The sequence below is a fragment of the Suillus fuscotomentosus genome (assembly GCF_016647785.1).
Source record: "Suillus fuscotomentosus strain FC203 chromosome Unknown F5891scaffold_3, whole genome shotgun sequence".
Taxonomy (NCBI): domain Eukaryota; kingdom Fungi; phylum Basidiomycota; class Agaricomycetes; order Boletales; family Suillaceae; genus Suillus; species Suillus fuscotomentosus.
The window spans coordinates 583,240-609,268 of NW_024539515.1; the positions used below are offsets into that span (position 1 = coordinate 583,240).

General features: G+C 47.7%; 10 protein-coding genes and 1 non-coding gene across 11 annotated transcripts; 7 read left to right on the top strand and 4 right to left on the bottom strand.

Annotated features, from left to right (window-relative positions):
• Positions 1-27: 27 nt before the first annotated feature.
• Positions 28-1,979, top strand: F5891DRAFT_939603 (uncharacterized protein; the record flags this gene model as incomplete). The annotated part of the gene is made up of 4 exons (XM_041374237.1): positions 28-200; positions 246-900; positions 950-1,327; positions 1,386-1,979. 4 exons carry the CDS (start codon positions 28-30, stop codon positions 1,977-1,979), a joined length of 1,800 nt encoding a protein of 599 aa, XP_041232618.1.
• Positions 1,980-2,149: 170 nt separating this feature from the next.
• F5891DRAFT_353999 (uncharacterized protein) lies at positions 2,150-5,880 on the top strand. The gene is made up of 8 exons (XM_041371491.1): positions 2,150-2,484; positions 2,540-2,693; positions 2,746-2,888; positions 2,940-3,092; positions 3,142-4,759; positions 4,819-5,083; positions 5,135-5,513; positions 5,574-5,880. The coding sequence occupies exons 1-8, from the start codon at positions 2,255-2,257 to the stop codon at positions 5,584-5,586; spliced, it is 2,955 nt and encodes a 984-aa protein (XP_041232619.1). The 5' UTR covers positions 2,150-2,254; the 3' UTR covers positions 5,587-5,880.
• F5891DRAFT_1124976 (Vps52-domain-containing protein) lies at positions 5,753-8,070 on the bottom strand (the record flags this gene model as incomplete). Its single annotated transcript, XM_041363933.1, has 11 exons — positions 5,753-5,878; positions 5,942-6,065; positions 6,116-6,195; positions 6,249-6,515; positions 6,567-6,929; positions 6,986-7,129; positions 7,178-7,417; positions 7,473-7,676; positions 7,729-7,863; positions 7,920-7,966; positions 8,019-8,070. The coding sequence occupies 11 exons, from the start codon at positions 8,068-8,070 to the stop codon at positions 5,753-5,755; spliced, it is 1,782 nt and encodes a 593-aa protein (XP_041232620.1).
• Positions 8,071-9,782: 1,712 nt separating this feature from the next.
• F5891DRAFT_354155 (uncharacterized protein) lies at positions 9,783-11,666 on the top strand. Its single transcript, XM_041371492.1, has 7 exons — positions 9,783-9,882; positions 9,941-10,017; positions 10,070-10,384; positions 10,440-10,572; positions 10,628-10,710; positions 10,758-10,859; positions 10,913-11,666. Exons 3-7 carry the CDS (start codon positions 10,258-10,260, stop codon positions 11,308-11,310), a joined length of 843 nt encoding a protein of 280 aa, XP_041232621.1. The 5' UTR covers positions 9,783-9,882; positions 9,941-10,017; positions 10,070-10,257; the 3' UTR covers positions 11,311-11,666.
• F5891DRAFT_999886 (ARM repeat-containing protein) lies at positions 11,305-15,685 on the bottom strand. The gene is made up of 21 exons (XM_041378579.1): positions 15,364-15,685; positions 15,244-15,316; positions 15,129-15,190; positions 14,898-15,078; positions 14,635-14,847; positions 14,294-14,576; positions 14,127-14,240; positions 13,921-14,075; positions 13,782-13,872; positions 13,576-13,726; positions 13,339-13,519; positions 13,141-13,290; positions 13,045-13,090; positions 12,924-12,991; positions 12,810-12,878; positions 12,554-12,760; positions 12,321-12,509; positions 12,110-12,268; positions 11,872-12,050; positions 11,721-11,811; positions 11,305-11,666 (listed from the first exon to the last, which is right to left on the bottom strand). Exons 1-21 carry the CDS (start codon positions 15,621-15,623, stop codon positions 11,502-11,504), a joined length of 3,087 nt encoding a protein of 1,028 aa, XP_041232622.1. The 5' UTR covers positions 15,624-15,685; the 3' UTR covers positions 11,305-11,501.
• A 67-nt stretch (positions 15,686-15,752) lies between these two features.
• On the top strand, positions 15,753-17,659 carry F5891DRAFT_999888 (uncharacterized protein). The gene is made up of 3 exons (XM_041378580.1): positions 15,753-16,089; positions 16,143-16,241; positions 16,294-17,659. The coding sequence occupies exons 1-3, from the start codon at positions 15,846-15,848 to the stop codon at positions 17,241-17,243; spliced, it is 1,293 nt and encodes a 430-aa protein (XP_041232623.1). The 5' UTR covers positions 15,753-15,845; the 3' UTR covers positions 17,244-17,659.
• F5891DRAFT_1136416 (uncharacterized protein) lies at positions 17,660-20,423 on the top strand (the record flags this gene model as incomplete). The annotated part of the gene is made up of 8 exons (XM_041364814.1): positions 17,660-18,359; positions 18,413-18,544; positions 18,600-19,182; positions 19,233-19,267; positions 19,316-19,432; positions 19,481-19,666; positions 19,726-19,795; positions 19,834-20,423. Exons 1-8 carry the CDS (start codon positions 17,835-17,837, stop codon positions 20,421-20,423), a joined length of 2,238 nt encoding a protein of 745 aa, XP_041232624.1. The 5' UTR covers positions 17,660-17,834.
• Positions 20,424-20,721: 298 nt separating this feature from the next.
• On the bottom strand, positions 20,722-22,784 carry F5891DRAFT_1124979 (FolC bifunctional protein; the record flags this gene model as incomplete). Its single annotated transcript, XM_041363934.1, has 11 exons — positions 20,722-20,975; positions 21,026-21,231; positions 21,287-21,473; positions 21,510-21,601; positions 21,676-21,728; positions 21,790-21,867; positions 21,918-22,082; positions 22,129-22,212; positions 22,273-22,397; positions 22,450-22,555; positions 22,617-22,784. 11 exons carry the CDS (start codon positions 22,782-22,784, stop codon positions 20,722-20,724), a joined length of 1,518 nt encoding a protein of 505 aa, XP_041232625.1.
• Positions 22,785-22,978: 194 nt separating this feature from the next.
• F5891DRAFT_1273945 (uncharacterized protein) lies at positions 22,979-24,089 on the top strand. The gene is made up of 4 exons (XM_041370158.1): positions 22,979-23,196; positions 23,249-23,376; positions 23,435-23,699; positions 23,758-24,089. The coding sequence occupies exons 1-4, from the start codon at positions 23,012-23,014 to the stop codon at positions 23,978-23,980; spliced, it is 801 nt and encodes a 266-aa protein (XP_041232626.1). The 5' UTR covers positions 22,979-23,011; the 3' UTR covers positions 23,981-24,089.
• A 159-nt stretch (positions 24,090-24,248) lies between these two features.
• Positions 24,249-24,330, top strand: F5891DRAFT_t16. Its single transcript has one exon. It is a non-coding gene; the product is annotated as a tRNA-His (tRNA).
• Positions 24,331-24,341: 11 nt separating this feature from the next.
• Positions 24,342-25,995, bottom strand: F5891DRAFT_999895 (Pex12 amino terminal region-domain-containing protein). Its single transcript, XM_041378581.1, has 5 exons — positions 25,770-25,995; positions 25,579-25,723; positions 25,310-25,526; positions 25,136-25,253; positions 24,342-25,088 (listed from the first exon to the last, which is right to left on the bottom strand). Exons 1-5 carry the CDS (start codon positions 25,977-25,979, stop codon positions 24,441-24,443), a joined length of 1,338 nt encoding a protein of 445 aa, XP_041232627.1. The 5' UTR covers positions 25,980-25,995; the 3' UTR covers positions 24,342-24,440.
• Between the last annotated feature and the right edge of the window lie 34 nt (positions 25,996-26,029).

The window sequence follows — 26,029 nt, forward strand, 5'->3', positions numbered from 1 at the left end:
GGTCGAAGTTGACTGTCCCACGGCCTAATGCCCACCAGCGAATTGTCGCAGGCTCTGAATCCATTCTTTGCACAACCAAGGCCTAGGTCCTCAAACACCCAAAATCAGCCCAGCCAAGCACATGAGCCACATCACAGCGAGCCTGAGCTTGCCATCTCGGAGCCCCAGAGGCCCCCTGCGGCATCAACAACGCCTCTTCAGTAGGTAAGGTCAACTCATTTACAATCAAGCTGATATTTGTCCAGGAATCTTCCCGTCCGTCCTGGCAATGCAACCCCCAGCGGAGCTCACCCATTCCAAATAGTGATGAATTACTTAAATTCAGCGCGGGAGTCGCAAGAAATAGAACAAAAACGGAGACTTGCATGGGAACAAGAACAAGAGGCCAAGTACACACTACGTCAGGCAGAAATGGAGCGTCGAATGCTCGAGATGCAGCAAGAGCTCGGTGCGCTCAAAGCGAAGATCGCCTTTGGGGCTCCGAAAGCTCCGGCGACTTCACCCTCAGTGCAGACGCCTTCCGTAACGGATCAACAGTCCACACCAATGACTTCGCCCGTGTTGTCCCATTCTTCTACAATCGCAAGGCACTATGCATCGCCCGATCTAGCATCACCCCCTATTTTGCCTCACACGTCAGCTTCAGAACCGCCTGCTGGTTCTCCTTCTGTTGGCAACACCACAAGCTCAGCTCATACTTCCCCCCTTCTTTCTAGGCCAGCACGGTTTATAAACGTTGATCCCTCATCCTCCCGGCATGGCAGTTCATCTAATCCACGCAAGAGACCCACGATTGATACCACGAGTGGTGAAGATGATAGTGACGGCTCTGAGTATTCATTAGTAGAACGACCCATAAAACGAAAGAATCATCATGACACTCGCTGTCTTACCATACAGGTAAGTCCAGCATTAAAATCTACATTTCAATAGTAATAACAAAATCAAGCATGCTATGCGCAGTCATCTTTTGCGCGTCATGCAGATCGAGGACGACAAACACCTTCCTGATATTCACACTGAAGGTATTGTGCTGGGCCCCAACGATCCTGTCCGTTTCGTCTGGGACAAGACGCCTAAACAATCTGTCCACAATGGGCGAATGAAAGAACGTGTGCTACATGACCTCAGAGCCCATCGCCACCTGTATAAACACGTCCCTGATAAGGATTTCAACAAAAAATCTCTGGAATCTGTTTTCGACCAGGCATTCGTTACATTCAGACAGAAATTCAGAGCTCAGCGGGACGCCTCTATCGCTGTAAACCAGAAACAGCGAGAAGATGTCAAAGCAATGCGTTCCAGAAGATTAAGCCGTAAAAAGACGGTGAGGTTGTCCGTTCCACCAACAAGATAAATCCGATAATTGACTAGAAGCACTCTAGAAACTGAGCAATCGCTCAGACGCTCGAAATAAAGTTGAAACCTTCGAGCATGTCGTATTTGACGGCGCATTACAGGTGGAATGTATGTCTTCTGAGGAATCCGAAACTGAAGAGGATCCGGCCGTCGGTTCCCGTACGACTTCGCTACGTGTTCGGGGGCTCCCTTGGCGTAGCACCCGGTTACTACGCCTTTTCGATATACTGGATAATTATGAAAAAGCGGATAACTTACAAAAGCCACGGAGAGGCGTCGGAAGGAAAGAACGATTTCATGGTTTACCAAAAGAAGGCCTCATTCTCCCACCTAAGGGCGTAGCCACTTGGATGATCAGTAAACGCTGGATAAGTGTGATGCAGGCATCTCACTTAGAGGTGTTGAGTAGTCTGAAGGATGTTATTCTGGACCCCGTTGGATTTGATTGGAGCCAATTTCATGCCCTTGGAGAGGAGAGCGAGGACGAAGAGAGTCTCGACATGGCACGACACCATGACATGATGATTGCGCATAATGGTTTACACTTTACTCATCCCGATGATGGCACGGCTATCAGTGCTATTTCTTCTTTGTATAATGCTCTAGTACATACCCAGTAGGCTCGAATGTGAAGGCGATAAATGACCTGTGTCATGTACAGAAACTAAGTGGAGCGTTGAACAAGCACGAGTGTATTACGATCAGTGGCTTGTCAGGGGCTAATTACCATTCTTGGAAGTTTCTCACAGTCTCGTGCCCACACGTTTCAACGTCTGCCTAGGCGTCTTAGCACCTTCGATGATGTACCTTCCTCAACTTATGCCTATCTAATTAATCATCCGACTCTTCTTCCAATCGTTGAGCGGCTTTCTTTGCAGGACTTACTTTTACTCAGATGCACCTCTTCACCCCAAATCACGTGTCCTTAATTGCTGCATGCTATCCTTCTTCATCAGTATTGGCTTCTTCTGGTCCTGAATATCGTCCGAATGCGCAGGAGCTCTCCAAGCTCACATACTATGCTGCTAATCGCCCAGGAAAAATAAACAAGCTCGGGGGTGAACTGGAAAAACGTGTCAAGGCAGGGTGTCACAAGGCTCAGTATGGAAATGCTCGAGCCAGAGCGTACGTCCTAGGAAGCCTCAAAAGTTTCTTGCAGATCTTTATAATCCTCAACCAGATCCTTACTTATCACACTTTCTGTCTTGCGCGCGTTGGCAGTAGAATGTCGACGTGATATATCGCTACTATCCCCAGCTTTGGTCGCATGCCTTAAGGTCACGTTGGATTCCCTCTCTTCTGACCTCGAAGTAGTAGCGCGAGCAGCCAGCGTGGTTAGTGCTAGACCTACCCGGTTTGTTCAAGCAAAACTCACTCAGATTACAGTTTACTGCGTGGTGTACTTTCACCGACGGTCATGTCATTGAAGCAGATTCTAACTTGGCCCGAGATTACCTCGCTGTCTTACGGCGATTTGCCCAACTATCCACCGCCGACGTCAAGTCGGTTGATCACGAGCTAAGGAACAGGCGAGTCTTCTGCTTCCCCGTTTCCGACGAGTCATTTATTGGCTCGCTCAGGACTCGTTTAGTCGGATTGGCTGCTCTCACAGGCGCTGTGAATTCAGAAGCCCTTTATTGCTCTTCCAACCAGTACAAGCCCCAAGTATCAATCATATCACGCGCATTGCTTTTCCATGTCATGAATGCGGAGTTGTCTGTTCTCGATGAGTGGTAAGTCGTCGTTCTTACGGGGAGAACATTCATCTTATTGTGAGTCAAGTGCGGAGGCTATCAAAAGCAACGCTACTTCAATATATCTTGCAGAATTTCGTTCTCGACCTGTTATCGAAAGACGTGCTGCCTCCATTCATGCACACGTAGACGGGGAGAGCGGTCCATCTTCCTTCGATGTTCTAAATACATCGTTAAGAGCACTACAACACATGATACAACACTCTGATGGCGCTCAAATGGGGCTCTTGATGTTGGCTACATTCGAAGGCCTAAGCGATCTTAAAGTTTGGGAGAAACTCGACCAAAGTCGATGGCTAGCTCAAAAGGCATGTGAATGGGCCCAGTACCAGTATCGCTATGCAGTGCCTACTCGATTGGTCGAACAGCTCCTTTTGATCCAGGACTCCTTGATATGCACAGCCCAACATAGAGCCTTAGCTACTATGGTCCCCGCGGTCTTCACGTCCCCCGTACCTCTCGTTAATTTGTCCACATCAGATATCATCTCAAACCTTATCACTTTGGTCCTACGGCGTATATCGATTGATCCTCAGGATGCCCTCCTATCGTCGCTCGTGGAATGCATATCCTCTTTGGGCGCCCACATCTACTATTCTGACCAGATTCAAGACCTTGCTAGCGAACTTGTCAGCCGCCTTGTAACCGTTGAGATGCAAGGGGTTACTGGTCGCGATAAAGAACCTGGTGACCGCAGGCGAAGTCAGGCTATCAGGTGTCTCCTTGCAGGTCTTCTAGGTCTCATGCGTGCTGCTGATGGCTCACAAGTGGTGGCGGATGATAAAAATACCCCCCAAAATATTCCCTCATCTTCCATTCCACAGAATAACGATCCTTCGCAACGACCTCTCTCTCACCTTTCCCGGCGGACAAGGGTATCCGGAGAAGTATGGCACGAGACCCTGAGTCTTCTCTGCGATGGAGACTACTCGGTACGGAGCGATTACGCCCATACTCTTGTTGATTACTTGCGTAAAGAGATTCCAAAACGTGGAGACATAACAGATGAAAACGGTGTCAGACGTTTTCGCCCTCTCATTGAAGGTAGCCCGACGCATCAAGCAAACAACATTGGTATTCTATCATACGGCGACTCGGCGACACGATCGCTCCATGCTACACATGCTTATCTTTTCATACTGGCGACAACTTCATCTCTTGGCATTTCGTTCAACTCAACTCCTTCGCCCGCTTACTCCGCAAATGGTGACATTCCTTCTATCGGAGTCACAGCCCCTACTCCTCAGAATGAGTCAGGCCCCGTCAATGGACATAGCACTGACCCACAAGGTTCTTCCCCTGCCCGGAGGTCACCAGGGCTTCTTGCCCGGATACGTAAAAGTTCGAATACACAACGCTTGTTGGAGAGCGTACCTGAGAAAGTCTCGGCAGCTGCTTCGGCGTCCCTGTCAGACTATGCACTGATCTTGTATGTACTGTCTGCTATCCACGAGGAAGTTCCGACCCGCGGCCTTCTTGTTGGTCTCCCGATGCTCATGGCGCTCCATGGAACTACCGACATTGAAGACGGGACGAATGAGGCTTTTAAGCAGCGAGTGAAGGTGATACATGAGTTGCTTGCTCGCGTTTGGCTTGTGCTCGGTCGCGTCTGGGAATGCACGGAACTGGTGGCCCTCGCTGAAAAGGTCAGTTACTCTAAATCCTCTTTTCTCTTCTCGCAGAGATTATTGATCAACGAGACCAGGCTTTGTCAACAATGGAAGCGGCACCAACCCTGCCCTCTCTCCCAGAGTTTATTCCTGGAGTCCTAAGACCAGCACAGACAGAAGTTAGGTTCCCTCCTATAGAGGCAGAAGGAGCAGTGGGGTCATGGTCAAATGTCAATGCCGAGGAGGCACTGGCGATATTAGTGTCTTCTAAGTCTGTTCAAGATGCAACAGGGCTTGACCGTCAAGGGCTACTTCGCCGTTGTTCGGCAAAATGGACGATAGATACGGCTCTCAGAGACTGTAAGGCGAACTGTTTGTTGTGGATTACTTACTTATCTGAAACCCTAGCAGCGGATAGACCGAGCAGCCACAGGATGATGGAAAGTGGTTCACCATTATTAAAGTTATCACCTGCTCTTATGGCTATCGAGAACCTCTCGTTACAAAGTCTGACACGGTCGGTCCGTGGAGTAGGTGTGACTGATTTACGCGATGCGCTTGAAGGACGTGCAGGAGCATCCAACCCAGCTCTTGTCAGGCGACCTTCTGTATCCACCCTCGAATGCTCGCCTTCTCTTGATCTTCGCTCCAGCCCACTTGGGTTAACGCGAAGTCGGTCTAGACCCAAGAAGCGTGCTGTCACAAGTAGTGCGGGTGAAGTAAGAGATGTTTTGAATAGGTTGGGAATTGGCAAACAGAACGGAAGTAGCTTGTTGAAGGCTTCCTTCCAGTGAGTGTCCAAACCAAATTTGCACGTACGTGCTTTTAGACTGATCATGTGCTACACCAGATCACCTGCTTGATCTTCTATGCTATCAGTTTGAGGCACTACCATTCCTTTCTCGTCAGTTTCCGGTTGCATTTTCTTCTGATTCGTCTGTTCATCATGATTTGTCGCATCGTATTTGATCACATGTTACTTATCCATCGGATCCCACAAAAATGGACTTTAATTAGGATCGTTCGACGTTATCTCTTACCAATTCGTCTACTTTGAGCAATGGACACTATTCGGCGTCGAGCCTCTTCTTCTTTCTCCGCCCAGTAAGCTATCTCCTTTTGAGATTTGGGGTGTGCGCTCAAATGAGTCCCCTTCTGGATAAGAAAAGATTCTCAGAAAATGACTTTGAACGGGCCGTCTCAGAAACAATAACGTACGTTTAGTCCCTGCAAAATAACCTCATACATTGCCGACTGTTTGGTAGCTTTAGCAACGTCATCGTTGATGTTCTCCGTGTGGCAAGCGATCAATTTCGTGAGCTCCTGTCGGAGACGAAGGAGGCTGTGCAAACACTGAGCGCAATTGAAGAGAAAGGAAGACTAAGTGATCACTTGGAAAAAATCATGGTCTCTTCTTCCTGATCAGTCAGAATGACGAAGGAATTAAACATTACAACGTATCTGTTGCAAATCTGCGGTGTGTATTAAGATTAGCCTGGCAGATGACCACATCAGGGAAACCTACATTTGCAACAGACGCATCCGTCGTTGAAGTAGCTCTGCTGAAGTAGCTAGTGATTCTACCTTCCGCAAGCTTCTTCAAAGAATCACAATGTTCCGACATGATTTTCTGGAACGCGGCCCACAGCTGCAACCTCATGGTAAACAAAAAGTTTTCCAGGGGCGGGCAGTCCCTCTTCTGCACTTCAGTAATTACAGCCTCCGTGAGTCGGATCATCGTGAGTAGTGGCACGGCGGGCGGCATGGGTTCAAGAACGGTGGTCACGAAAGTCTGTGTATTTTTGGCTCCTCGGAAATACGAAGGGGACATAAAATGTCGTACCTTGCAATATTCTAGAACAGGATCTAGGATTTGTTTCCAGATGGCATCTAACAGCGCACGCTCAGTCTTGTCCATAAAGCCGGGTCGTGCTGTCACATCACGAGGTCCGTGGCCATTACCGCTGAAGGGTCTTGAAACGTGCGTACCAATTTCAGAACCAGCGTTGGACCTCCTATCGTCAAAGCCAATATCAGGTGACAAAAGCGTGGCAGTGGGTGAAAATATGGCGCTGTTAGTTTCCATTGCAGGAGGGGGCGCAAAGGACTCAGAACGGAAAAAGGCAGCGATAAACGCATATTCTGCGGTGGCATTATCCATCAACACCAGAAAAAGGGACCTGAGAATGGCTTCGATAGGTTCTTCCTACGTAGATTGCCTCAAAATAGGCATAATATCAGAATGCGATCGCATAGACTCACGTGAGTCTTGTCATCTGCCATATAGGCGAGGATGACGCTGGGTCCATCCATTTTTGCGTACGCAAGACGATCTTGATCTAGGTATGGTCCACCGTTGTCTCCGTTTCCTGAAATGATGGATTCAGGTTTCTCCGGGGTCCTTGCCTGACGTTCTGGTTAGTAACTGCATCCAGGCATAAATAACATAAACACCTTGATCCATCCTAAGCTGCGAACATAACGACGAAACCCAGTTTCATAGTATGTGCGGGCTGTACTAGTGTAAGCCTTTTGAACCTCGCTGGCAACGTTCGGCGCCTGCCGTTGGAGGAATACATATAATGCTCTGTACTTCACAAAGATTGAAGTCTGCATAACTTGCATGTTCGTCGTGACACTTGTTCGTATTGGCTGTAGCAATGCGAGAAAGAAAGTTCGTAACTTCGTAGCTGCCTTGATTAGGGATTGGAGAAATGAAAAAAAAATGGACAATAATAAATCCACGCACTACTATGCGAAGCCCTTCTGCGACGTCTCCAAGATCCCTGGCGGCTTTGACACGAGACCGAACCTTCAGAATATCTAACCGTCGTTCAAGGTCAGTGATAGTTGCTATCCAAGGCTCCCCAACATCTGTGTCTAAGATAGTAACTGCAAGTGACGGAGGTATAGCAAGGTCTGACAGAAGACTTGAGAGCGGTTTCTCTATTCTCTGGAGTCACGGCATCAGACCACTACCCTGTCCAATTCAGTTATGAACCTACACGTCGACTCTTCAGCCTGTTGTCGATGTCTTTGCTCCTTTCCTGTAGCTCTGATATCTGGCCGGATACAGAAGAAAGGTCCTTTTGAAATGTAGACAGAAATGATTCCAGAGAATCCAGGAGATTTACGCTCGTCTGAAGGGTTGAACAACTTGAAGAGTAAGTGGCATTCTAGTAGGCAACATACGTACCTCAACCTGTTCATGCAAGTCGACAAAATCCTTCGCTTGGCCATGGTCTGCATTCACTCGTCAACCTGCTTCCAGCGGCCAGAAGTCACAAGTACTCACAGAACAGACTTCGTTGTCCAACCTCAGACGCAGACCTGGTATCTTGAGTCATAGTACCGCTTCACCTGAAGCAAATGAGTCACGGAACGGAGTGTCTGCAGTCGTGTGAAGGAAGCTGTATCGACTTAGAAGTGATTAACTACCTAATAATAGTAGATGTGCTCATATGCATTGCACTGCCACAAGTATTAAGCGGAATTCACCGTGACTCGGAGTTTGCTTACTTATAACTTGAACTGGAGCCTGCCTGGCAGGGATAATATCATCTAGACGGAACGAACCTCTTCCTTCTATTCGGTCTGCCTACAGAAGATGGTGGACCTAGCAGCAACTGAGAGGGGAATGAACCACAAAGCAGAATCTTTCTCTCTTGCCCGGGCACTGAAGAATCCTGAATCCGGTCGCACATTGTAAGCTTCCTTCCCTGGCAAGATATTCTTAGTTGCGCATCCGGGAGCTACAGTTTACTCATCAATCTCTATCGTTGTCCTTTTTTGTGTACTGACTATCATATCGTCTTGCAGGTATGCAAGGCACTTCACCAGACGTCATTAGAGCTTCAGTATATCATTGAACTCGGTGGACAGTGACTGCTCCCTGGCCTCAATTTGGATCTCAACACTCAAACACTCACACCCCTGTTTCCAAGCGTCTACAAATCTTGAGGAGTAGAATCCGTGCATGGTTTAATCTTGACATCAATGATTCTGTGGAACCCGTATCTATACCAGACTAATATGGCACTATGACGGAAGACTATTCCTCGCCGACGAGCATCTCTGCCTCTACAATCGAGATGAAGATTCAGCCAAGATCTTTTCGATGCTACCAAAGCCCTTATAGCAAACAATTAGGCGTGATTTATCTCCGCAATCACTGTTTTTTGTTTCAAATACAGACAATATCGATGTGCTCATGAACCCAGCGCAAAATCTGATCATCGTCGTGTATGCCGTCACTGAAGGTATTTGCCGACCGGGCGACGTTCTTTGTTGAACTTGGCGCCCTAGATGGAGGCGGTGCACACCCCCAGGCTGCTGGACAAACTTGGGACAAACACTGTCCGTGTTGGGGCTACCCCAGTGCGATTTGAACCAAACAGTGGGAAGCTCAAAGGGTTTGGGGAGGCGTATAGCTCTTTGGTGCACCCTCAGGTTTAATGATGCGGGCAGCTTTACACGCGACCGGACCATATGGTGGTTGCAGATATGGGACTGGCAATACTCAGCAACATCCATTGTGAGCCTTTGATCAGACATAGTTGCCTATGGCCTGACAGTTGACACTCGATTTAGAACGTCCTCAGTGCCTGGTGACTCAATAGATTTATTGTTTTCTCTGCCGTGATAGATTACTGATTGCCAGCTATAGATTGAAGATCTACTCAATCGAGGATATGTCCCAAGCACTACAATTACTGATGCGTTTGTTGTTGCATGTATCACCGATGATGAAGAGAAGGTGCATGCTTTCAGTGGACGACATTGAACATAGCTCACAATCACAGATGGCAGGCCCAACAAACAATGCGGACGTTAGACCCTCATCATCGACTAATATCCATTCTCACATTTTATCCACATCTCGTCTTCATCATTTCCACTAGGATTTTCTTCTACCTTGACGTCTGTGATTCGTGAAGGAATGTTCCGTAATACCGTGAAAATATTGGGACCCTCTGAATGCCCGTGTTTGCTATGACCAATATCCATGGGTTCCTGGCGTTAGCGGGAATCGAGGTTTTAGTGCAGCGGATATAATGTCCCCGGGGCGTAGGTTATAAATGCTGGACTTCGACCCGTTAGCTATCAACTGCAGGCATGGTCTAGGACCGTCATGAAAGAGCCATCTACAACAAAAATCGGTGAGTGAGGGGAGAACGTAACAACATCCCTGCCTTACGTTGAGGTTGTATTGGACAGAAGGTTCGGTTCCTGCGGTTCAGACGAGATATGGGTAATAAGGATAGAATTCATTTGCTAAGACAACTCAAGAAGTCGTAGGTTTATCCTCTTGTAAAGAAAGTTTTACGTGCTGATTTTTTAATCTAGAATGGCTTGAGCTCGAGGTCGTCGAGATTTAGAGCGTCGACTAGTGATGAAGATCATGGGACTTGTTTAGACTCGGACCATAGATTAGACAGATGCAATTGTGTCTGACCCTTTACGTTTAGGTTTCAACTGGTCTGACTCAGAGTCATGTCTGATACACTAGACCACTAGGCAGGTTTCGGATAATCATGCCAGGTCTGTCATTATATTTTCTGGGTCTGTGCCAGTCTGCACTTCCCTTCATCTTCTTAAAGTCAGAGTTTGGACACGAATCAATGGCCATCAGCTTTAGGACTGCCCGAAGGTTCTCGATGGGTCGCTTTCTACTCCAGACATAACTGGACATCAAGTCTGACCATTTGTTTTTCAGGATTGATTGGGATGCTCTCTCTCGCATGCCTTGCGCTCTCCCTCTTTCTCTGGGGAGCCGGATACTCCAAGTCGAAGAACATCGGTGCTGTGATCGTCATCCCGACAGGTGCATTTATCGGCTCTATATGGACGTAAGCTCATTCTGTTATCAGTCTTTGCACATCAGAGCTTGTCAAAATCATGCAGAATATTTACCAAGGTGGTACATAAACCGCAGCTCGTTTCAGTAGAGGCCACATGGACGTTTGCCTTGTTACCTTTCGAAATATGTAGGTCATTTTATACGAGGGGAGACCAAGTATTTATTTTTTCACAGTACTAGGTCTTTTCTCCGTCAATCTCAATATCGCAAATATGCCTACTGCGCATACCGCCTACTTGTGCCTCGCAACACTTATATGGCTTAACGCAGCTCTGGGTATGTCGATGTCCTTTGATTACGTGGGGGCCGTGCGCTTAATATGACTGCAGTTGTCATATACGTGACAACCATCATTCTCCTTGCCATTCTTACTCAGGTTTTGCATGATCAGGATGTTTGGTCTCGTGACATTGATTCGAGTCCGTCTCCGTTCCCACTGCATATCATCGTCACATACGCCCTTTCGTCTCTAACTCGACCCTTTTCCTTGGTTACCCGTCAAAACCGACCGACATCCCCTGTATCAAAGGAACACTGTCTTCCTGGCTGTACTTGCTCCCGTAAACTTCCGAACTCCTCATCTCTCGCAGACTGGCGGACTCTCGGGCCAACCTTGGAGAATACTACCAGCGATGTATCAAGTAGTCCGCACTCCCTCATCAATATTCGTGTCCCAACAGCGATGGAAAGACCAAAACCAATTGCCGTCACACTTCGGTCACGATAAAACTTGTCAGACTCCTACTACATTATTACTAGATGCATAAATTCGCCTACAAAATACACTCAAATTCACTGTGTTCTCAATTGAGAAACCACGATATTAATTACAGCGACACACAAACCTAGTAAGATTGTACAACTAGGGATGTGAACAGAATAAAATATGATACGAAGGCCCCTCTCGTTCCTTCATTCCTAAGTCTGAAGTTCATTCTGGAGTTGTTTGAGCAAAGTGGGATCTGTCTTGTTTATATACTGATTGAAGATATGAATGCCTCCGCAGTTGCGCTCAGCTTCCTGTAATGCTGCAGCCACATAATTAGTGAGCTGCGTGATGCGAACAGGATCATTGTCTAGGAACTGCCGGGTACGTGTGGGTGAGTGAGGAACAACGAAAACTTTAAAATCACCGACCAATTTTCGACGATCAAACTCGACTGTGATTTCAGAACCTGCATAGTACGACTGCGGCACTTGATCAAGGTCCCAGTGGAGTGTCAAGGGGCTGTAATTAGTATGTTAGAGCATCAGGATGCATTGACAACATTCATCATTACAAACGTACCTGGCATCCTCATTTTCAGCCAAGCTCCGGCTCTCTTTGACCTCAAAGAACACGTCTGTCCAGAGGTTGAAGATCTCGTTCGGTAAGCGATCAAGCACTTCAGGACGACCGGTTGATACGAGAGACGCAATGCCAAGGGCAGCTAGTTTGCGATGGCGAGGCTCCGACATATGGTCAAACTGCCATGTGAGCAAAACATGTGAACAAGCTTAGCGCTTCGTGATAACAGAAGACAAACCTGCCGCCACCAATGGTCCAGCACTGCTTCCCAGATTTTAGCTTCAGAGAGACTCATAGTCTCTGCTGTTGCTGATACAAGCTGCAAAAACATCTGTCTGTCTGCTAGGGCAATCCTTGCGAGCAGATATATGCATTCGGTGAGCAGACTGGGAGAGCTCTATGAATTGTGAGCACATGCGCATTGTATTCAATCAGTACAGACAACTCACCTCGTCGTGATTCAAGAGTTCAACAACGTGACTAAACAAACCAGCAAAATGCATGGCTTGGCCCCAAAGCGTAGCGGGCGCCAGCTGAGTTAGGAACTGGAGACAAACTAGTATGTCTTTCTGATTGGTCATTATGGCCTGGCCTGTAAGTGCCTTTACAAAAGCATTCATTAGCGGTTGAGCAAAGCTCTAAACACTTAGCGGCGCCCTTAGGTGAGTGATAAAGAAAGTACCTGCAAGACGGCAGGAGCGTCGACAAACAAACACGACTCGACTATAGACACTATTTTGCCAAGTAGATCTAGATTGTCTGACAGCAGAGAGACTGCTAGAGGGACCAGGTCAATGAGACTGGGTCCACCAGCATAACCCAACGATGATGAGTTGCGAACGGCGGCAAGCCAGAGATTAAGCGCATCTTCATCGAGGTTGATAGCAACCTTTGCTCGCATTAGCATATAGCACGTCAAGCACATAGGAAGGCCTTACGCCTTGAGAAAGACCTTCTTGGACAAGAGGGACAATAAGACTGTTTAAAGACGACTGCTCCTTCATCGCCTATAGTGCATGAGTATGACTGGTATTGTGATGTCAAAAACTCACCGAGACCAGACTTGTCACGACAACCAAGAGTTGAGCTTTGAATAACCACTCCTCGCCCGCAGCAGTCCCTAAACTATGTTGAACAGACTGCGTGGCTAAGGAAGTGGTAATGGAGACTTACACAACTGAGGGATGCCTTCCGAAATCATTTGTGCGTGTGGTATAATCTAAAAAATGCGCATGATGAATGTGCTCCAGCGTTGCACGAAAAACTTACTCGAGGACCCGCGCGTTCGATCACCACGTTGAGACTCTTGGCTAGACGCTGTTTCGCTTCCATTGTGTCCGCTTCGCCCATAAGCTTTAGGAGTTCGGTAACCGCAGTAGGCAAGTAAGGTGCGAAGACATCGATGTCAAAATGGACAGTCTATATAGAATGTGGACATGGGATCGTGAATATGTAAAAAAATCGTACATCGACACACTCCCGCAAGGCTGTGGCGGCAGTCAAACGAACAACAGAATCCGTGCCGGGACCTCTGTCTCGCAGCAAGTGGAGCAGGATGTCCCAAATATTAGGATCGTTGGCTGGCGAACACATGTCGCTAATCCATTTTCCAATAAGCCATGCTATACGGCGCTTAATGATCGGGTAGCTGTGGTGCTATATGAGTGAATGGAATTGTGATGTAGAAAGACAAAGTAGACTTGCTATTGGTTCCTCTCCCTTGCTTCTGCGAGAAGGTTATGTTGCAACCACTGGCTGAAAGGAATTACCTCTTGTAGGTGAGTCGCACAACGTCCGATAGCACAGTAAAGAGCTTCTTTTTGTATGACACTTGCCGAATCAACCGTTGGTTGCGCTGGAAATGGGCTCGTCAATATAGAAAAACAGGAACAGGCTAACTGTATATTCACCAATTATCTGCTTCAAGGTTGTCTCGAGTAGTGGCGTGACATAAACCTTGTATTGCGATGACAGAGTCATCAAGACGCGTTCACCGCATGGCTAAAAAGATGAGTCTTGTGGCAAGTTGGATCTACATATGGAACGCACTCGCAATTCATACTCCCATTGATCGTTTTCTTTGTCTTCTAGATTGACCCATTCTTCTGGATCAGACATCCAACCCTCGAGGTCTGCCAGGTTCAAGGGGATGAAACGTGTCACGAGAAGCCGGACGGCATCCTCGACAAACTCTTGCGAAAGAGCTGGGCGACTCTCATCAGCACAAGACCACAACTCCCAAAGACAGTCAATACTAGTCTCGGTTTTTGGGCCACCTTTGCGAAACGGCGTCCATCTCGAGAGATTTTCCTTGAACAAGACCATGGCCTGGAGGAGAAAACGCACCGGGAAAACCGCCGTCGGAGCGTCTATGTGGTACGATGAGCAAAGCCAGCCTCAACATGGAAGTAAACTTAGAGACCTTGAATTAGCTCTGGCGGACCATTGGTGGCTTGCACAACTCTATCCCAATAGTAAAGGACGATTTCGTTACCTGTGGGAAGCTGAACAAATTTATCTGGTTTAAGTTGTTGTAGTCTGCGGAAGAATTTCCCAAAAACGCGGACATGACGGGTCAGTCTGTCAACGGACAAAAGGGTGAGACGATCTGCTGGTCCGGATGCTCTCAAGGCAAGGACGAGGTTGATTCGAAGTTCAGACAGTATCTTCAATTGTCCGGTTGAACTCTGGAAAAGTTGCAAGAACTGTATATTCGATAGTCGATTAGTCACGCTCGTGGATTCTCGCATAGACAAAACAAACCCAAGGCTCGAGTTTCGCAAAGCCGCCTTCAGGCTGAGCGAGTCTAGGCCAGAGCCACAGAGCCATTTTTACGAGACACTTATAAATGAAATGAGCCACGATGAGATTGTCAGCGGTGCGCTGATCACTGAGCGATAGCGGCACGAGTGCGGAAATCATTGACGACAGTTTGGAGTAGTAAGCGAACATCACTTCATGCAGTTGATCGATGATCTAATGGAGAATAAGGCTCTGCAGTAGTGATGAAATGAAGAGCGACGTGCATGAACCATTGTTTTCACGCCAGCCAGTAGCTTGACACCGCTGAACTCCTTCAGGACACTGTTGAGAAGTGCGAGACCCCTGCGAAGGGCAAGGGTTGACCGCGGGTCGCCGTTGGGAGTACCACAGAGGACTTCAAGATTTGTGCGAATAACATCCATGATGTCGGCTAGCAGGGAAGGCCTAATCGAGAGATTAACACTGCGAACCCAGTGAGATGACATCAGAGGTACCAGTGCATGGGGTAATCTTGGCGAGCAATTTTCGCAACGATTACTTCATTACACTCCACAATCTTATCACGTCAGTCGTAAATTAAACGAAAGCACATCGGGTGGCGATACTTGCCGTATCATCTTCCTCATCAAAAAAGGTCATACACCGTGACCGAATCCTAACTCGTTGCTCGTCTGATAAAAGTCTGCTTCATGTCAGCAAATAGATCATACATTGAAGCGAAACACGTACTTCCGTGATCTCCAGTGATTCAATGCCTTGTTTTTGAATTGAATAATGCTTTGCTTCCTCACAGGCAGCGGTACTGATCGGGTGGCGGCGATCTCATGTAAACCATCGAAAGTCCCAAAGTAGTCCAACAATTCCTCGACGCGTTTACTCGACGCGCGGACTTCGGCAGGGTTTTGGGACGACGCTTGACTGATGACTCGATATAGCTCTTGAGGATCAACGACTTTTGTAACGTGCTCAAGCTTGGAGGGTTTAGCCATGTTTCTTCAAGTTGCTATCGACAAAGGATCGGATAACTCGACCCTAAGAAGAACGCGGTGCCACTAGAAGTCCGAATTAGGTCACGTTTTAAGGAAGTAAGTAATTAAGAACCAAACAGACTCAAATAACGCGTCTCGAGCACAGTTTACTGGGTTCAAACTTCAATCAGTTTACTTCGTCCTCTATTTGCATGAAACATTACATGGGATCCAATCCACACCATGCCAGAAACTACTAAACGCAGGCTACTACATGATAACGAGCTCGTGGAAGACTCCGAACCCGAAAGGGAGGAAAAAAGGCAACAGATGAGGGAGCAAACAAGGAAGAAGAAACGTTTGCGGCTGGACCCATCATGGGCTGATGTAGAGCAAGATGTTATTGAGTTAACTGATACCGAACTTGATCCTTCCGGTCCATCAGCTACTGTAGGTGGCCAGAGCCAGGTCGACGAACTTAGTGGCGGTGAGCCTTTTTTGACCGCATCTTCAAAACTCTTGGTGCTCATGTCCTCTTAGCTTCCAGCTGTAGTCCACTGACAGAGCTGTCTTCTTCCCAGAAACTTGAAAATGCGGACCATTTTGCGATTCATAGACCTCGACTTTCGCTTGTTGCTGGTGAGGCCTACACTGATCAGCTATTAAATCTCTGATTACTGAAGGGGTATAGTAAGCGCTCCTGATCAACATAGTAATCGCGTCAATGTACCCAATACAACGAACGGGCTCTATAACGCCCAGAATATGTCCGGTATGAACCGCACTTCTACATACCCCACCCCGCCTCCTATTGCGACCCTGGAAGTGCCGCTGTCTAGCGACTCCGAGGGCGATTCCCGCCTGACACTGTCTCGCTTTGCTTTCCGAGCGCCTCTATCCAAACCTAAGATCACCGACCTCGGAGGTTTGTCGTGCTGGGGTAGTACTGTCGTAGCAGACAAACTTCCAGAATCAACCTCTGCTCCGAAAGCTAGACTGAAGCGCTCCAGTATCCATCGCTTCTCCAACGACTTCTCAGATGTGCAACTTGCATCTCTCACAACCTGCGTTAGCTGCAACTTGAAGTGGAACACGACAAAGACTGCAAGCCAAAAAGTGATCCATATCCAAAACTGCGCAAAAAAGAAGTTCCTTTCCGACGAAACAGTTCGCATGCTTATATACAAAGAGACTCAATCATCCTCGGACCAGAACGTTTCTCAACGGAGTGACCAAAAGGCTACAGAAGTCGGCCAAAAGTCGGCCACTTTCCTGGAAACGGTTGTCAATGAAAGCTCCCGGACGAAGAAAGGCAGACGCCCTCAAATCTTAGGGACCGTCAAGTCTCTCCCTGAAACACGCGGTAGTATACTAGGAAGGGCGCGGACCGTCCTTGATACTTCTATGCAGCACGGAGGCCCCGTCGTAGACGCTCAGGTGTCTAATTCCATCCATGAGGGTAGAAGCGATGTTCCCTGCACTCAAGCTTTTGGAACTAGCATGCTTGCTCGTCGAGGAAACTTGTATCCTCGTGCGCAGTCGGGACCAGCGCTGACCCAGGCTTTCGGTGAAAGCGCTCTCGGCCACTTGCAATCTAACTTGGGCCTCGTTGCGCGACATGCTCAAACTTCTGGTCTGTGATATAAGCATAGTGACGGCAGCGTGGATCGGGGGAACGACCTACTTCTAGCGCACTATGATCAGGTCGAGTTCACCCCAATTTGTTCTTTCAGATGCAGGTTCCACTTCAAACTACTTCTATACGCATTTAATTCGACGAACATCCATGATTGTTATTAAATATTCGGTAGACTTGCATCGCAGTCCATCTATGTATCAGCAGCTTCAACCTCATCATCAGAATGTCATGCCAGGTCATTCCCTGTCAGCATCTCTCACCATGACAACGAGCCGAGCCGGGATTGACCAATTTGTGATCAATGAGCGCCTTTCCTACCTCTTTATTCATTTCCGTGGTGCTATTTTGTAGCACAACAATTCTGACTATAATGTTGTACTATCGCCTTCCTCAATATATAACTCACAGCATCCCGACAAACGATAACTGATCGAAACAAGGCGCGAGGGTGGTTTTACGTAATGAGGCAACGAAATTCATGTTGTGGAGAGTCAGTCTCCAATGTTGGCAAGGACTAAAAAGGTTTTTTATCCCACCTACATATAAGTTACTCTCTCCGTTCGAACTTCGTTGCTTGCGTTTGATGAATTATTATGCCTGGACGTCGCTCTCCTGAAGACGACACCACTCTCCTCGAAGATTCCAAGTCCAAAGAATATGACAGCGCCCGGGATGAAAAGGGGAATCAGTCCGAAACACTGGATCAAATCCATATAGAAGATGGCGATTCCGATACAACCTCAACAAATTCTTCGGATGAATTTGACTGGGACGAAGAAGAAGTCGCTAGTCAAGTAGAGAATCCAGAAACTGGCAAAAAAGCGAGGAGGGGCAGGGCCCTTTGGCTCGGCTTCATGAAGCTCGCAAGACCAGTCAGGGCTCTGGTGTTCGGCATTCTTGGTGCTGCATTCTTCATAATTCCGTTGCTGGTAGTGGAGTTGAGGTTCAAAGACAAGGAAAGTGCTCGGCTGCAAGTCCGTGTTTGGTCCCTTTGGTTGTCGATTACCTGGGCAGCCTCCTGCGCAACATATTTGGTTGTGGATGCAATTCCACGCATTGTAATCTACATTATTTTCTTACTTGGTGGCCAAGTCGAGCGTTTGAAGACGCAGATTGAAGTATGTACTGCTCGGACTTCTCTTGGGCAGTCCGACTGAATCCATTGGTGCAGTTAACACTTGCTGTTTCGGCATGGCTAAAACTCGCACTCGGTATTTCATGGGCCTGGATAGCGCTATCTGCGATCACGGCCTTCTACAATCCTCCTGGCACGTACTGGGTTATTATCAACCGTGTGATGCAGGTAAAATGCTCTTCTCGTCTTTATCACATTGACTAAATGTCATTCCATTCAACAGGCTCTCTTTACTGCAAGTATCATCCTGTTTGTGGAAAAATTGTTTTTACGATTTGTCGCCATCAACTTCCACCAACGTGCACTCGCAGATCGTCTCGCGGAGAATCGGACGGGACTGAGGGCACTGGACCATCTATCAAATGCACAACCCGCTCCCGTCAAGAAAGGTCCAAACGTCAAGAAAGGTCGCAAAAATACTTTGAGTTCTTTTGGGACTGCATTTGACCTTTCCGCGTTCCACGGTAAGGGTCACCGCAGAGATGATACAGATGGAACAGCCAGTGGGCAGGTCAGTACAGCTGCTACACCTGTTCTCGAGAAAAACGAACACGAAGCACATCATCATCGGTCGGACAAAAAGCGCCATACTAGACGTGCAGAGATGAAAAGACAGCGCAAGAGGTATATGCCAACTGTTGTTGTCGACCAGCTGACCGGCGCTATTGGGCAAGTTGCGCTTAAGAATTCCAATTTTAACCGAGGTGGCGACTTCTATGCCCTGGATTCTGCACGGAAGCTCGCAAGGAAGCTTTTTCATGCTCTCAGTGTCACCAGTCCTGGACGCTCTCATCTTGTCGTTGAAGGTATGGTAAATCTATGATAAAGAAAAAGGCCTCACATGGTTTCTTGACAGATTTCTACCCTTATTTCCGTTCGACTGCTGAGGCGGTAGGTCACGGCATCTCTATGAGTTCATCCGTCTCACGGTTTCAGTAGCATACTGCTTTTGCTATTTTTGATAAAGACGGCAATGGCGACATCAGTAAGCGAGAAATGAGGGAAGCTGTACAGAGGATTTATCGAGAGCGTAAGGCCCTGACTGCCAGTCTGAAAGTGAGTTCATGTTTTCATTTGAGAAATACTGCTCATTGCTTCATGTAGGACGTTGGTTCAGCCGTGGCGAAGCTAGATGCAGTCCTTGTCTGCGTTGCAATGCTCGGGATTCTCTTTACATGTCTCCTTATTTTTAACAGGAGCGACACGCTAGCCTCGCTTGTTCCTCTTGCAACAATCATTCTTGGATTTTCGTTCATCTTTGGACACTCTGCGCAGACGCTGTTTGAGTCGGTAAGCTGGAGCAATTCGCTCGTCTATCATGCATGTCAAGTTCACTTGTGCTTAAACAGATGATCTTCATATTTTCTACACATGTCTTCGATGTCGGCGATTTGGTTATGATTGACGACCAGGCGAGGAGTTTTTCTTACGCGAACAACTTGCATCGAACTAACGAGTATCCCTTCAGTACCTCATTGTCAAAGAATTTGGTCTATTTTCCACTACTTTTCGTCGAGTCGATGGCCAAGAAATCATCGCACCGAATTCACTGCTGTCAAGCACAAAGCTTGTCCATAATTTGCGGCGGTCAAACAGCATGTGGGAGAGCACGACACTAATGATAGCATACAACACACCTCTCGAGCTCGTTGAGCAGCTCAAGGCACGCATTCAAGCCTACATCACAGCAAATAACAGGGAATGGAGCGGATCTGCGGTGAACATCGACAAAATGGAGTTCCAGAACGCGATTCATCTGACGGTGGGCGTTGAACGTAAGTGTCTGCGTACCAGCTCGACTATGGGGTCTGATACCTGCTTCAGATCGCCCGAACTGGCAGGACTGGGGAGGACGCTGGACGCGGAGAACTGCATTTATGAAACATCTAAAGAGCATTTTGGAGGATCTGGATCTCAAGTATACGATGCCCGTACAGCCTGTGCTACTACCCAATTCTCCACGCCCGACGAGCGGATTCCGCAGTGTGGGTGTGGAGGTGAACACCCGTGGTGGCGAAGAGAATCTCACTGCATGGAAGTAAGATAGGATTGTGAAGTTGCATTGCGCTGTAGTCCCTTGTACTCTATATCTCAAATCTTTTTATAGTTTAGCGAACTGGAACAGACTTAGAGATCTAGCTAGAATCCTGTTGAAGGGTGGTAATATGGCTACAGTTAGATATAAACAAGTCAGTACCGCAATAGGATAAACCAATAATTCTAAAGGTCGACGTGTTGAAAGTCGGGAATCGACAAATTCGAAAAAACAAGCTCGAGACAGAACCATGCTAAGTTGGATAGCTATATGAGGGCCAGTGCAGATGATGATGAAATCACAAATATTATCATGCTTTCGGGCTCAAGGCTCTGTCTGCCAAGCCTGCGACCTCGATGACGCCGCCTACAAGGTGCAAGCTGCCCGTGACGAGCACGCTAACGTTGAGTGTCTTGCGCGCTTCTTCCACAGCGTCCTCAATAGACGGCAGAACGTGCACTGTGCCAGAGTATGTTAGGACAAGCTTGTTCCAGGCTGCCTCAATCTCTCTCTGAGTCTTGAGATTGAGGTTGTCAGTTGTAGATATTGCGGCGGAGGTAAGGTCTGTCGGATGTACATATAAGCTTGCATTTAATACGAGTGACAGCACTTACCGCCTTTGAAATTCCCGCTGGCATAGGTCACATTACTACAGAAAATGACCTTGGCGAAAAAGTCTTCCTTCTTCTCCAGGCTGCCATGGATCGCCAGTTGCTCCTCTACTTTTTCCAAGATGGCTGTCAGGAAAGCATCTCCTGAACGTCCACTGGTGCAATTGAAGATTAGCACTCGGGGTGGGTGATCGTCAGAAACGGGGGAACTGGAATCTGATATCAACGGGATGACACTGAAACCAATGCAGATAGCAAGCGTACACGGGAAGCCCGACTGCTGGGCTTACAAACCATTCCAGACAGCACGCAAGGCTCTCTTGTGTATGTGCCCCATCGAGGAACCATGTCATAGCCTCAAGCTTCGAATCAGGTATTGTCTGGCAACGGCCAGGCCAGTGAGCATTTTTGAGGCCGTCCATAAAAGATGTAGGGAGGAATCTCAATGGTTCTATCTCTGATCCGCTCCATGTTGCACTAGCAGTACCACTGGTGTTGGGATCCGAAATAGGAGAGTATGACTGATCCTTGATGCTGAGGAATGTATGCACCAATTGTACCGCGAGACCCGCGTTCGATCTCTGGTGAGCACCTGCAAGACCTGTCACAACGAGTTAATTGTGTTGATAATCGGCAAGATATATATAAAAAACTTGCCTAATGGGATAGTGGAAGGGAGAGCGTCAATAACTGTGAACTGAGATGCCTGCGGTGCAAACACGTATGAGCTACAGGTAGGTGAAAGACTTAAAGAGGGTGCAAATTACCCTCTGCTCTACTGCACAAACACCAAGCTCCAATATGCCTTCCTCAGGTTGTTGAACAGTAAGGGCCGGAACCCCTTCCTATTCTATCAGTCAAATACTTATGACGTAGACCTGAAAAAGAAACGCGCCTTGTATATTCCACCCTTCTGATTTGCAATCTGACTGAGCTTTTCCCCAAGAAGCCTTGTGTGGTCATACCCGAGGGCGGTAACGCCTGTAACAACTGGCTTGGGGACGATATTTGTGCTGTCAGAGCGTCCACCAATGCCTACCTCAAGAATTGTCGCATCAACCTGAAGATTAAATTAGACAGATAAATGGTCAGGATTGCTGGCGCACCTTGAGTTGGTAGAAAGTATAAAAGGCCATGAGCGTTAGGTAGCGAAAGTAGTTTGGCATGAAGGGTGTGGTGGCAGCTTCGCACTGAACGGGTTGTTTGTCTAGTACGGATGACTATTACTGCAAGAAACGGAAACAAAATACCTTCGTATTCTGGAGCAGATTCCACACTTCGAAAAAGTTACGAGCAAACTCCTCCTCCGAAAGTGGCTCGCCATTTATGCGAATACGCTCACGGACAGCGACCAGGTGAGGAGAGGTATATAGGCCTGTGTTACTTGTCAAGGGAAGCTCTCGTAAAGCCGGGAAAGTAAGGCACACCAGTTTTCCAGCCTGGCCTAGCTGCCCGCAATATTGAATCTGTGAATGCGCTTGTAGAGCCTTTTCCTTTTGTTCCCGTGATATGTATGACATTCAAATTATTTAACTGAGATGGCTGTAATGGTACTTCTTCATAAATAAGACAGTAAGGTTGGCATATGACGTACCTTAAGGCCCACCCTACGTAGATAATCAATCATTTCAGGTATAGCATTAGGATTGAGCTTCGATCCTGCAGCACGCACGGCCTCCAGGATAGCAGCATTAGTTTGAAGGCTGTTCAGTGCATCTATGGCGTCCCTGTAAGTCCGAGTTGGAATGGGTGTGGTAGACATCCTGCGTCCGTGAAAACGAAAGAGTTTTAGTTTCTTGTTATGAATAACAATAGTGAAACGATAAGGAATGCGCATCAGCGGACATGAAAAGATAGTGGCACAAGATCTGTGGCAGTGGGCACTGTGGGTAGGTAGTCACTCAGACATCACATGACCGGGTACGCGTGATAAATATAGAACAACACCTCCTGAAACACAAACCAATACCGTATGTACCAACAACCACCATGGACAAGTTTGTAACTGTACTCAAGCCTGCGCGCTCCTCTCTCAAGGAGAAGAAGAAATGTACAAACTCATCACGATTTACCCCATACCCTACTTCAAAACCAAAGATCGATATCCTCCCAAATAAAATGTCGAAGTCAAACTACCCAGAGGCTGTGGCACAAGATAAGGCGCGCTTGCGCCAGTACGTATCTGTTAAATATTCTTGCATTTTTACTGACAGTAGCACCCGATAGACTCATGGCCCCTCTCAAAAAAGACGGTACCTCCAAACCCTCTGCTGGGGAAATCACGAGGCATCTACTGAACACTCTTGCCGACGAGTCAAATCCAATTACTCATTCTAATATATATGAACGTTCAGGTGCGTTTACATCCAACCCCTCTTCTGCTTTCGCTTTTCATTAATAAATTGTCTCCAGATTATGTTGTTTCGGCCGCATCAGGCCACCAGCGCTCCGACAGACGTGGTTGCGGGCACAACCGGGGGTACATTGACGACCGCTCTGAGAAGCTAGAAGTTCAGAAGCATGAGAATGCAAGCGACTTATACCCAGTAAAAAGAGACGAAACAGAAGGGAAAAGGGGTGTGCTGAGTGGTGTACGTGTCTATATCGGTGGCTACCTTGCGGGAACAACCGACATCGAGATGAAGCGGATAGTTTCTGGCGCTGGCGGTGTCACGTTGTAAGCGCAGTCTCTCTTGTGATCTCCCAAGTCTTAATCTCGCATTAATCGTTCACAGGCTTTCCCCTAGCGGCGCTACGCATATTCTCACGTCACAACAACTCTCAGGTTCAAAGACTCATAAACACCTCGTGTCAAAGCGCGTACCTGCACATGTAGTGCGGCCTGAGTGGGTATTAGAGAGTGTGAGGGCAGGCCGCAGAATGCGCGAGTGGGAGTTTACGGCCATTAAGCCCGGGAACACTATGGATTTGGAAAAGATGTTCGGGAAGGGGCTGTGACTGGGAATATTTTCAAGGCTGGTCCTCACTGTGTGCTGATCTAGAGAATGTACCGATACCAATGATTTATTGTTATTTTTATTCCAATTGCTATCTAACGCCAATAAAGATATAGATATACAAAGATAATAAACACTACAAGCCTACGTAGTAATCCTGAATGCAGTGATCAAAAATAGATCTACGTAGCTGAATTGTTTTTCTACTGACACCACCTGAACGTAGGCAAGCATCAGGTCATTGATTCGATTTGTCTCAATGAATTTCGGTCCTTGTCGATTAGTGGTTAAATCATCGCATTGTGGAAACACAATTCTGCGAAGCCGGAAGTTCGAATCCTCCCTGGGACATACCACAGACATTCTTTTTTCCTTTTCATTTTAAATACCCCCAAGATGCATGTGCTATATGCTCCATCACCTTGCGACAAGCGGCCTTGATTACATGTAAGATGAGCACTTCAAGCCTCACTCCCCGTAAAAGCATAGCTCCCTAAGCTACCTGTCCCACTCCCGAACTCGCTTCCAAAATCAAATTCACTTCCCTCGTCACCCTGACTGCTTTCTGCATCACTTCTCTCTTTATCTCCATCACCCACGTTTTCGATTTCAGCCCCACCCAACGTGGAACGCCTAAGGTTTCCGCCTTCGCTCTCCAACCTGTATCGATCTGCACTCCTCACTTCCTCCGCGCATCGCAGACATGTCCATCCGCATGAGCCATCATCTGCGGCGCGGAGCATGCGCTCAGCAAGACAAGTATAACAATACACATGTCCACAAGAAGCAAGATACGGCGTTGTTATTGGATATGGAGGTTCTCCATCTCCCTCAGAATTATTATCGCCAGCATCACTGTTTGATGATGCAGGGAATGCCGGAGTGTACGATGCCAGCGCGCCAGCAGCATCACCAAGGTTCACATTTAGGGAAGCATTCTCAGCACAAATTGCGCACTGGTCTGACGGGAGGGAATAATACTTTCCGCGTTTTGGTGCGCGTATCTTTTGTGTAGGGGAGGGAGTAGGGAAAATGGATGAAAAGGTTGATGTGAGCCGTCGTGCCACGGAGCGAGGATTGATGAGCGGGAGGAGGAAAAGGAGAAATTCCTATGGCAGAATGAGTCTCCGATGAAAGCAAAGAAAGGAGAGCGTACTGTAAATGCGTGCCAGACCATCTGGCGATTCATAAATTCATAACTAACATCACGTTTGATGAGAGCTTGTGAAGGTTCAAGCCTCATCGCTAGGAATCTATCAATAATTGTTCTGTACCTGCAATAAGCCATGTCAAAAATTCCCCAACAATGACACGCACTGTGAGAACGTACCTCCCATTCCATAAAAATGCAACGAAGTTGAGCAGACTGAATGCACCATGTGCGGTCTCGAGACTCGTCAAGGCAGCCCAAGCGCGGCGACGGATATCAGAGGCAGGGGCATCTGGCCATGCATGGGAAAGCGCACGTGCATGGAGTCGGTTGCGGAAATAGGGCACGAGGATAGTGAGAGCACCATGGATAATTAGTAGTCGTCGTGAGGGCCTGGCTGCAGTATATCATTCAGACGTTGAATATTTGCAAGAGATATGTTCACTCACAGTTCAAGCCGGAGCTTGGAATGGAATACCGCAGGCCCTGCAGCATTGCGCCATAGCTTGCACCGGAACTCCAGACAGAGAAACGATAAAGTACAAGCTGGACGAGCAGTGCTAGCTCAGGCTCAAACCGTGATTTCATAGATGCCTGTTCCCGCCTCAGTATATAACATACTGACACGTAGAAAGCGTACGTTGACGGTCGCAAGGGCCTTCGAAACCGGTTCTATGAGTATGTGAACAAGTTCAGCATCGAGGAGCTCGGCATCTAGTTGTCCGACGCGAATAATGCGAGGGTTCGGTCGAGGAAACGTTGGGGACGCAAGAACATCTCGTATGGAGTGAAGGCGGGGCTGGGCAGCGTCCCATGCTTGCTGCCATACACGGCTGCTCATAGCGCTCATCGATGATTGAAGCGGGGATACTAAGTGGGAGTAGGCACGTGATTACATAT